We start from the raw sequence: 11,857 nt of genomic DNA, 5'->3' as shown, positions 1-11,857 counted from the left end.
TGTGACTGGAGATGAAGCTTCACCAACTGCTTGCCTGTTTTCTTAACATGGCTTGGCCAGGAGTTATGAAGTTGGCTCAGAAGACCTGAGTTAGCAGTGACCAGCCAACACGCCTCACAACTTAGCACTAAGTAGGGCCGTGAGCCAAATTGGGCCTTGGCTCTCTGCAGAAGAGAGTTATCCTAAATAATCACAGCAAAGGAAGTGAGGAGGTCCTGCTCTCATCATTCAAGTCAAGTTGGCTAAATTCTGTCATTTTCTAAACCTCCCACAAAGAAAACAGTGACTATAAATGTGAAAAAAAAAAAAATCCTAAGACCAAACTTCTATGTCATATTATTGATTTGGTTCCCTTTTCAGAAGGCTGAAGACTTCCCAAAAAGGAAACCTACATTACTTTTAATTTGCCACAGAGCTTGGCTTTGCATCAGTCATCTCAAGAAAATCTAAGAACTTCAAAATGCATTAATCCCCAGTGAACTAGATCTTTCTAAAATATTCATTCTCAGTGTTTTGGCATAGTCACCCCATGTCACTAGCTTAATTGGTGGCAGGTTATTTTCCAGTTGTCAAATAATCTTTTCCTATTTAAGAGGCAGAAATAAAAACAGTCACTCATAAAGGAATTCAATAATTTGGATCACAAACAACATAGGCATTTATTTGAAAAACATTTTCCATTTAAGTAAAACGGCAAATCAGCTATAGTAGCTTCTTTACTGCTTATTCTAATCTGCACTCACAGTCATTTTTTATTCATCAAATTCAGAGATACTGCTACAGAAAACTCTTTCACAAAGTATTTAGAAAAAAATATATACAGTCTCTCTGATAGAAAGTTAATTAAAATAACAAAGCCAGGCAATATAAAGGTAAGATATAAAACAAGCTCACATTTATAAACACAAATAAATAAATATGTACAAAAGAGTCTATGCCAACATTAAACAAACAAAGCTTTACAATGCACGTCATGGTGACAACAATAGAAAACATATCGGGATCCTAGACTGACTCTAACATAATGCAGTTTACAAAAAGGAAAATGAGGAAAATTAAAAAACAACAAAAACTGAAACTCTTTTTCAACTCTCTTCCAACCCCAGAGAGTCTTAAGTTGATATTATTCTCAAAGTTAGGCTAAAATAATTTTGGCTCCAGAGCTAAATTCCTGAAGTTCTGTTCTGAGGGGGCTAAATGAAGGTGAGAACTACATGTGCAGAACTCAAGTCCACTTGCAAATGTTTCTATTCAGCTGTTTCTCCATTTTTTTTTTTTTTAATCCTTACCCGATTACTGGAAATTTCAAAAGTGGAGCTGATACTGTTGTCAAATATGAAAAAAACATTTTTCCAAGATCTGCATGAATATGAGTAGAAATCAAAGATATTTTTAAAGTTCTCACTTTAATTACTTATAACTACATAAGCACTTTGGGTAGAAATCTCACAGTTGAAAGCTAATTAAATTCTATCATCTCTAAGGCTTGGAGGAGAGTATATGAAGATTCAGTGACGAGTTAACTTTCATCTAGATGTAACCTCTGCCCAAATAGCAGCCTGTTAACATACATGCCTATGGAAAACAATGTGACTCTGCTGTAGGGAATCTTAGTAACCTCAGATTTACTATCTTTCCCTTCTGTCTGTACCCTTCTCCTGGGAAGGCCAGGCTGAGCCATGCTTTTATCTCCCAGAACAGGGTTCCAGGATGCTACAAAATGGAATGGTATGAAAACTTATTACCACATCATCACCTGTTTGGGTTTGCCAAAAACCTTCATGACTGAGGATGAGCGGAAGGTGAGACGTCCCTTGGTTGCTGTGCAGTCTGAGAGCTTTCCTATGTCTCCAACTAAGGGCTACCTGCTTCCGGCACAGAGGGAAAGGTCCCCAGGTGCTCAGTCTGGCTTCTGCCTTTAAGCAGTTTCGTTCTGCCAGAATGTCTCATCTTCTCACTTAGGCTGCTTCCAGAACCTGAAACATCTCAGATAACTCAGAGCAAATGTAAAGGTACAGCACATATTGAGACCAATTTCTAAGAAACTGGACACTCATCCATCATTTAAGAACAATTAAAATGTAGTCTCCTATACATTCACTAGCAAGCACATTACTCAGGATAGTCTGAAAGTTAGGCTAAAAGCTGCTTAATATTATGCATGGCTTATATGCAGAAATCTAATCCATAAATAACACCCCATCTATCTTGCCAGATCTCCTCTGGCTCTCATAATCAGAGGACCTATATACAAATAGTTTTCAGACTGGTAAGTGTAGACCCACATGTTTATATATTATTTTGATTATGATAAGTCACCCACCTAAGTCTCAGTTTATATTCTTTGGAACAAAACTCTTGAAAGAGGAAGTAAGAGGCTTTTCATTTGTGCAAATGGAAATATCTTAAAAGTCTCTGGAGCTATGACAAGACCATAGAGTCTCAATAGTTGTTTTTCCCAAAAGGGCAAGACTGTTGTACACAGCATGCCTAATGGAAATTCCATTCCTCCCATGAACCCATGGCTCAATATACAGTAGAGGATCAAAAATAGAGGTGTAAGAAGTTCATTCTTCAACTGCTGTGAGGTCCACTGTAATGAAACCCCAACACTAAATTTGATTCGAAAGTATAGGATTAAATTATAATTAACAATGATGTTTAAGTCGTGTCTTGAATAGGATAAATGCAACAGCATGAGTTCGTATTAACCAGGTCAAAATTTGTGAAATTCTTTCTTTCTTAGGCACATAGTGCTCTTCATGGTTAAACATTTGCGATAATGGAAGATCCACCTTTCTGAACTTTGTCAGACATCATTCTTTTGTCTCTGTAGTTAAAAGAGGAAATGCTACTGTATTCAGGGAAACTAGCAGAGATGGGACTTGTAGGCATCCAAAATAGTTTTAAATATTAGTATGCTTTTTTAAAGATTTTTTGGATGTGGACTCTTAAAAGTCTTTATTGAATTTGTTTCAATATTGTTTCTGTTTTATGTTTTGACTGTGAGGCATGGGGAATCTTAGCTCCCTGACTAGGGCTCGAATCCACACCCCACCCTCACCCCCCATGTTGGAAGGCAAAGTCCTCACCAGTGGATCCACCAGGGAAGTCCCTATTAGTATGCTTTTGCTTGTTGAGAAAGATGATGGAGCAAATGGCCATATCCAAACCTAATTATTAGGTGGAGTGTGAATAAACTCTAAACTAAACTTTTCCATAGCCTGGCCTGTCCCTTGTCCTCTAACCTTAATATTTCACCTCCCAGCCCAAGTTCTGATTGGTCAATTCAATTATATATTTAAAAAACCCTATCCCCTGTGGGTACTGAATCATGCTGCTCTCAGTAGTGACGTTTTAGTGATGGTGGAAACTCCCCCATGGAAGAAACACACTGAAAAGACAGATAGTGAATTTCACAAATGCCTTCTTCACAAAACACACTGGTCATATATATGCAGTTACCTAGGTAAGACCACGTTTACATCTGCTAGTTAAGAGTCTGATGCTTGCACATCTTCATGTTTGTGCAGACTGATTCCTCTTTCTTATATTAAAGATATCAAAACTTTGTGCTGTGGCTGAAAGTGTCTGACATGATAATATTTTTATAGAAATTATCTGAATGAGCATTGCAATAACCCTTGACCTTATCAATGACCTGATGGACAGGAATGATCGATGTTTGTTCTCCATCAGCATGAGTCAGTTTTGATGAGGACTTGTCCATGGAAGCATTGTCTGAAAGAAACGATACAAGAAATTAGGCTGCAAGATGAGCTGGTGACATGCCTGAGGGCCATCGTTTTGGACACTCTATTTTGCACATTAAAGAAGATCACAAAGGAAATAGAGCTCTGATTCTTTCTTAGTTTCGATAGCAGGCAGCACTAAATTTTCATGTTTTTCATCTTCAAGGTGCATTCGTGCATATGAATGAATGTTAATATGCCTTCCAGTAATTCGTGGGGGTTTAAGAAATGTTCTTCTAAGTGGTATTTTTCAAAGAGCCAGTGAATAGAGTCATCAGAAAATTGAGGAAAAAATATATATGGCAAATGGCTTGCACCAAGTAGTGACAGATTATATAACAATGAATTAAAACGTGCTGAAATATCTGTGGAAGAAACAATTAGATGTCTATGATATGTTTTTACAGTAATACAGAAAGGGGGAAATGTGTAGGTGGCTATGAGTTGATAGATTCAGGGGGATTTATTATATTATCCTCTCTACTTTTTATATGTGTTTGACATTTCATAATAAAATTGTTAATGAAATGTAATTTAAAGAATTTTGGAAAAGAAAAGTGAATAAAAAACATAAAAGCTATTTTGAACACATTTTCTCATGGAAAAAACTTGTGAAATGAATGCAATATAGAAAAAAGGGCATCTTTTATGAATTATTTTTAAATTCTAGAATCCAAAATTATCTTTATCAGAAATATTTTAAGTATATGTTTTCATTAACTATGCTACAGTCTCAGAATAATGTTGTTGCTGGCAGCAATAAAATCATAGCAACTAACAGTAATAAAGGATTGCTAAATACATTTCTGTCCTAAATTTCTCGGTATCACATATTAAACATTATTTTCCTAGATCCATAGCTTTCTAAAATTGGCTCAGCCAATGCCTTGAAACTCTGTCGTGTGTGTGTATGTGTTAGTTGCTCAGTCATGTCTGACTCCTTGCGACCCCAAGGACAGTAGCCGGCCACCCTCCTCTGTCCATGGAATTCTCCAGGCAAGTGTTAACTCTGTTAAACACTATTATCTATAAATACACATGACTATCTTCATGTACCCTGTGAGTATCTTGTAAATATCTGTCTTCCTCCCTCTCCCAACACATTTTGGAACAAAATTCTATCTTAAAATCAACTACAGAGATTCTACATCAGTGAAAGAGCAAATATGACCTTCTATAAAGTACTCCATCTCCTGCAGTTGTATCATCTCTATTCACTGTGGAAGAGGAAAAAATTCTATCATGAAAAACTGTGTCTAGAAATCATGGCTCAAAATGGAATGTTCACTCCACATGTTTTATGTTTTGAGTATGCTGGACCCAGTATGTGACTTAACGTTAAAAATCCATCCATAATTGGCAAAAGCCATTGCTATTGTATCTTGTTTTTGGAAATGACTCAAATTGTTCAACTGTGGTCTTGGTGTTGGAGCAGACACTAAATACAATGAAAGCTAAAATAAAAAATGGTTTGTCCATCTCACTGAGGAAGCAAGAGAGAACAGATGGTCTACGGGAAGAGTGAGCAGACTGAAGCATGGTGGGATGACCCAGGATGGGTGAGAAAAAGGCTCAGGGGTCATTATCTAAGGGTCCCTCCCCATTCAGCTCTCAGCAAGCTGATTGATTCTATGCTTTCCTTCCATTCACACATTCACTAGCCATTGGTTTTCTGTTGGGAATTTTTCTGTTTGTTTAAATCTCAATAATGAACAATTTGTACTTGATGTTTTTAGAAAACTACACATCCTCAAAAAAACCTTCATAGATACATTCATTCTATTTCATTGACAACTTCCAGAGGCACACAGTTTTTAAAGATGTTGACCAGCTCCATTCCAAATATGTGACCCAATTTTCTGGATCTTCACAGTCTAATAAAGTAAAATTCTGAGCTAGGTCTGTGTTTCTACATATATGCTATTCCCAGTTTCTGCAATTCCCAGTTATAGTTATTATATTGTGGATAATATAGATTTTTGATTATTGCTATAAGTCTGAAAACCAGGGGCTAGGGAAATGAACTATTATTTAACTGATGCTGAAATTTCAAGCAGACAAAAGTCCTCAAAAAGCAGGCTTGGAATCGACAATTTCTCTTTTATGACTTCTGTGAATGTACCATGACATATCCAATAATTCATAAGAGCAGTGAAAAGGTAAAGAATTGTACTCCATTCTACAATGAACCTCTCAAGTACTGCTTTTTTTTTTTTTTCCTGTTATATGACCCACTAACTCCAGAGCATGGTACATTTCCTAGAAGGAGCAGCTTGCAGATACCCACATGCAGAGAAGAGCCAGCCCAGCACACGACCATTTGACAGTTCAGAAATTCCAGCTCAATGCAGGACTGTCCTTGGGCTAGCTGAGAAGTATTGTAAAGAAGAAGCCATTTTGCTGGTGCAGCAAGAGTCTTAGTTTAATCCATGCAAATATTCTATTACCTTGCAAAAAAATTCATGCATTCAAAAAAGTAATAAAAGTTTACCTGAATGATCCACTTTTGTTGAAGGAATGATCTTAGAAGACATTATCTACAATTCCAAGAAATAAACCATCTAGATATCCATGATGATATGCAGCGACTTTCTACATACCCCAAGTGACCTAGGTATACCAGCAGTCCCACTGAGAACTGGCTAGGCTGCAGAAGACTCTTCATATGTCAACTGACTGGAATGATTATACCATGAAAGTCATGTCATACCATTGACTATATCCTTATACTAGTTAACAAGAACCTGTTTAACCCCAAATGTTTGAATAGAAATGATTAACATTAGTGAAGTCTTCAAAAATAAATATCCAAGCTTTTGAAACAGTAAAGCTTTTCTTTGGTATCCCCATTTCTACAGTCCCTTTTATCTTCTAGGCAGTTTTCCCCATGATGCTATTACCAAATATTTTATAATTTCAAAATGCCCTCTGTTCCAAAATATCTACCTGTTATCTTGTTTACCATTTTAATAGTGGTTTTTCAGGCTAGCTATTCTCAGTTATATTAAGAGGAAAATAATTCAATTGGGCTAATTCCTATGCATTCACAACTAACTTATAATGCATTAAGTATTTGGATTTTAAAGGGGAGACAAAATGAGTATCTAATCTTAAGGCTGATCAAATAAAGTATAAAATTCACTCATTATAAGTACAATAGAGCCTGGCATAATAGTTGGGAGTAGCGGGCACTACTTCCCGAACAACTGAAAATCTGAGTACAATTTACAGTTGACTCTCTGTGTCTGAGCTTCCTCAGTGTCCACAGTTCTGTATCCACGTATTCAGTCAACTGGGGATCATGTAATACTGTTTGTTGTAGTTAGTACTAAAAAAAAACCTACGTATAAGTGGACCTGCCCAGTTCAAACCGTTTTGTTCAAGGGTTAACTGTAAACAATATTTTATGCCAGGGAACTACCAATTAGGTAGACTAATCTATCTCATATTATATATCTGTCATCGTGTTTCTTACACAGGTGTTTCAAGCAAGAATGCAAAGACCTCTTAATTTTAAGGAAAACTGCTTGTGTGCAGGACTCTAGTACTCTTGCCTAGAAAATTCCATGGACGGAGGAGCCTGGTAGGCTGCAGTCCATGGGGTCATACAGAGTCGGACACGACTGTAGCAACTTAGCAGCAGCAGCAGCAGCTTGTGTGCAGGACTCAAAGACTGCACCCCATTCTGGAATAGCTTCTATTTAATTCCCCAAAGTATCCCTAACTCCAAGAAACTTTAAGAACTGCTGTCCTAAGCTGCTCCAAGTTTTCAGATATTCTTTAAAAATAATTGTATTTATTTATTGGCTGTACTGCATCTTCACTGTTGGGTGGGCTTTTCTCCAGTTGTGGCGAACAGGGGCTACTCTCCAGTCGTGCGTGGGCTTCCCATCGCAGGGGCTTCTCTGGTTGCTGAGCGCTCCAGGGCGCCCAGGCTTCAGTAGTTGAGGCACAAGGGCTCAGCAGTTGCAGTTCCTGGGCTCTACAGCACAGGCTCAATAGTTGTGGCACACGGGTTTAGTTGCTCCTGGGCATGTGGGATCTTCCCAGACCAGGGATCGAACCCATGTCTCCTGCAGTGGCAGGCAGATTCTTTACTGCTGAGCCACCAGGGAAGCCCTTCAGATCTTTCTTTGACTAATTTTGGAATTAAAAAACTCTCTAAACATTCAAACTTTTTTCCGCAGTGCTATCTTGAATACCAGGCAGTGGGCACCAGAGTGGTACAAGCAGGGACATGTGGAAAGATTCAAATGTACATAAGGGTCATTTGAAATGCAAGTGTTATAATGTGAACATTTATACACACATCACGCAAATCACTCTTGCCAAATATGAATGTTTTTGGTGCCATTTTCTTCTGCCTACATTTACTAGCTAAACAAATACAAAACTTAAAAGTCATTTCCATTACCTTTTATAAGCATCTTTCATTTAGAAAGTGCTGGATACTGAGTGTTGAGAGCTGTTTGACCAAGGTTTAATTAGTATTTAAAAGTAGCATTTCTGCTATTTTCAACTGAAATTATTAAAGGAGTATACCTTTTCACATTGTTCACTGGCTATCAAGGACTGCAAAATGGTCCTTGCAGGCATATGTCATTTTATTTCACTTCACTTTGAAGCTCTTCACAGACATTGCAGTTTTTATAAATCGAAGATTTGTGTTGTCTGCTGACAGTCAAGCACAGTTTTTAGCAATAAAGTACCTTTTTAAATTAAGGTATGTACATTTTTTGACATGATTGTATTACACACAATAGACTGCAGTACAGAGTAAACATATAAGCATATATTTTTATATGGTGCATATAAGTACTGAGAAACCAAAAAATTTGTGTGACTCTCTTTATTGCAATATTCAATATATTATAGTGGTCTGAAGTCAAGTTATCTGTATATCTGAAGTTAGCCTGTGTTTTCACAGTCTTCAGAATTTTTCACACACAGGCTTAATGTCAGAAAGTGCAATCATTGTAAATATCATGAAGATTTGGTAGATGAATAAAGATACAATGTTTCTCATCATCTGTATCACTTTCCAAACATAATGTTCCCTCTTTCATATTTAATCAGTAATATAGAGAGCAATCACCAATAACACTTCCAATGGTTAGGAACTTAAGTATCTTTTTTGATTGAGGTATAATTGACATATATCAGTATTAGTTTTAGGCGTACACTATTATGATTTTATATTTGTGTGTATTTCAAAGGACTTAAGTCTTTCACATACAAGCTGGATGGTGTCTCTTCCTGTTTTCATTCCAACTTGCCAGGTAACTGTCATACTATGCTGAAATAATCTGCAAATCAATTTCTGTATTTTTTAAATAAAGATATAACTTTTAAAAACAAGATACCATACTTTTTCAGGAAAATTAAATTTTAAAGCAAATGAAGTTACAAAAATAATTGAGTTAATGACACTCTGACAATGTAGGTTCAATTTTGGTTGTAAAATTTTAAAAACAGGACAAAATATTCACAAAGGTGCTGAAGGTGCAAATAAATTTTGATTTTCCTAAGTCTAAAATAAGCACCCTAATGGGCACTGTGATCTATGAATATTTACGACATGACAGTTCTCACCACGAAAACATGATGGGAAGTGTCCCAGAGAACATCTTTACTAGCACTTTTCTGGCCAGAATGACTCACCGGTGTGGCTGTTCCTTTTGAAGTAAGTGGTAGAGCTGGATTTAGACTTGGATGTAAGGTAGGTTGAGTTAGAACCAATGGAGCTGGAGGACAAAGATTTTCCTAGATTATCAGAACTTTTCTTGATGATATTGGTAGCTGTCTTACTCCAATCTGAAAAAAATGACATCTCTCCATGAGTCTGCTTTAGAAGGGATATAGTCTGCCTCGAGGGCTTCCCTGGTGGCTCAGCAGTAAAGAATCTGCCTGCAAGGCAGGAGATGCAGGTTTGAACTCTGAGTTGGGCAGATCCCCTGGAGGAGGGCATGGCAACCCACTCCAGTATTCTTGCCTGGAGAATCCCATGGACAGAGGAGCCTGGTGGGCTGCAGCCCATGGGGTTGCAGAGTTGGACAAAACTGACTTAGCACGCATGCACACACTTTGCCTTGAAAAATCATCACCACATTATTTAAGAAACTGATTCATAGCATTGGATGTTCTGACACACTGGCAGTGAATCATACAAGAGATTGACATGTCAACAGTAACAACTCGAAGAAACAGAAAAGTTTCTTACTTTGACCTTATGTTTAAAATTCTACTTAATATCTTAAGGTTGAGAAGTAACCACTGGAGGGGTTTTTTTAAAGAGTAATATTTTTCTTCAGGGATTTTTTTATATTGAGAAAAATCTCTTTTGTCTAATAATGTAAATGAAGACTTCAAAAATATGGAAAGGTACATAGGGTACAGTGGATAACCGAGTTGTTAAATTAGACATAAAAACTTGAGCAACTCACTTAACCTATCTGGAACTCATGCTTCTTTGCAAAATAGAACAGTCAGGTCCAAGTCCTCCGGTCCCATGCAGTCTTAATAATCTAAGACTCTGACCAAGCATCTTTACACACTCCACCTTTACACCTTGCTACCACTGGGACTGGGTTGCTCTGACAATGCAAATGTGTGTGTACTCACATTTGCTTAGGTGTATCTTATTCTTTGTGATCCCATGGACTGTAGCCCGCCAGGTTCCTCTGTCCATGGAGTTTTCTAGGCAAGAATCCTGGAGTGGGTTGCCATTTCAGGGGCTCTTCCTGATCCAGGTATAGAACCTGAGTCTCCTGCATTGGCATGCAGATTCTTTACTACTGAGCCACCTGGGAAGCCCAAATCACAAACACTTCTGACCACACTCTTAATGTAAAAAGCTCGATCACCAACATGCCCCTTTACCTGAGTTGTCTGCCAACCGAAATCTACCACAGCAGAGATGCCGTCTCCACTGTTTCTGAACATTCTCCTTCATAGCACAGTGGAAGATAAATATAAATAAGCCTGGGACAAAAGAAAATATAAAACAATTAGGCAAAATGACACATCGCTAAAGACAAATCTTACAAAACACATGGATTCAATTTATTTTTTTTTTACACCCAAATCACTAAGAAACAAAGATGGAAGGAATCTTTAAGTATGCAGCTGATGTTTTAATCCTTTAGAATAGAACACAGAGGCTCAGATAAAACTAGAACAATTACATGAATCTAATTCTGTCCTTGTTTTAATCAGTATTTGTTGTGACGTAACCTAAAGACTAATCTGAAATAGGCAATATTCACTTTAAGAGACACTTAATGTTTCCCTTATATTTGTTTTAAAATTATGTGAAAACATAGAGAAAATATCCATGAGCTCATCATCTATTTCAATTTGTGTATTCTGAGCTATTTTATGTAAGCATATTATTGTAAGTCTGGGCCATAGAAAAGTGGTATTTTTACAAGTCAAAAATGGCCCCAAATCAGCAATTTCATGCAGCTCCACCTGACCTGCTTTAGTTTCTCAACATTTTAATGCGGAAGCATTTCTGTATTGTCAAGTGCTCTTCATATACTTACAGTTCGCCTGCATCGATCAAAAGCTGTATCACTCGTGCTTTGGGAGCCAGCCTCTTTTAAAATTTGCTTTTGCATTTTTACCTTCTCTTGGCTGCCTCAATTTCTACCTCTCTTCCTCCAAACTTGGTTATTCCCATTACTCACAAGCATATCCTAGTAACTCTCTTTTAAATAATCAAAGAATTTCTCCTTTGACCCCCAATCTTCTTCCAGCTTCTACTTCTTCATTCCCTTTCTCAACAAAACATCCAATGACTAACTTTTGCTGTCCCTGTTTTTTCTCATTTCTTTTCTTCTCAACCTGCTCTAAAGAGGCGACTATCCACATCTCTGAGGCCACTGTCCACATCTCTGAGACCACTGTCCACATCTCTGAGACTGTCCACATCTCTGAGACCACTAAAACTGCTCCTGTAGATCACAGGAACTCCCCTACTGTTAATTCAGTTTTCTTTCCCATTTTACTAGGCCTCTCAACAGTATTCAAAACAACTGATCACTCTCTCATTCTTGAAATACATCCTCTCTTTTTTAAAGATTTTTTTTTCCACGTAAACCACT

The 11,857-nt window shown here is 37.4% G+C and overlaps 1 protein-coding gene across 8 annotated transcripts in view; it reads right to left on the bottom strand.

Moving 5' to 3' along the window:
• Positions 1–634: 634 nt before the first annotated feature.
• ADGRG6 (adhesion G protein-coupled receptor G6) overlaps positions 635–11,857 on the bottom strand; it is a 153,569-nt gene continuing 142,346 nt past the window's right edge. For 5 of the 8 annotated variants that reach the window (XM_027551723.1, XM_027551721.1, XM_027551726.1 and 2 more), the window contains 3 exons: positions 10,632–10,733; positions 9,414–9,566; positions 635–3,741 (listed from right to left, as the gene is read on the bottom strand). In XM_027551723.1, the coding sequence (XP_027407524.1) occupies positions 3,563–3,741; positions 9,414–9,566; positions 10,632–10,733 (434 nt within the window). In that variant the 3' untranslated portion in view covers positions 635–3,562. Of the gene's footprint in view, positions 3,742–6,243; positions 6,290–9,413; positions 9,567–10,631; positions 10,734–11,857 lie in introns of all 8 variants that reach the window. The other 3 variants (XM_027551724.1, XM_027551729.1, XM_027551725.1) reach the window with 1 other exon arrangement.

This window comes from Bos indicus x Bos taurus, chromosome 9 (genome assembly GCF_003369695.1).
Source record: "Bos indicus x Bos taurus breed Angus x Brahman F1 hybrid chromosome 9, Bos_hybrid_MaternalHap_v2.0, whole genome shotgun sequence".
Classification (NCBI taxonomy): Eukaryota; Metazoa; Chordata; class Mammalia; order Artiodactyla; family Bovidae; genus Bos; species Bos indicus x Bos taurus.
The sequence above is the reverse complement of the archived record's forward strand: the minus strand, read 5'-3'. Positions and strand labels throughout refer to the sequence as shown.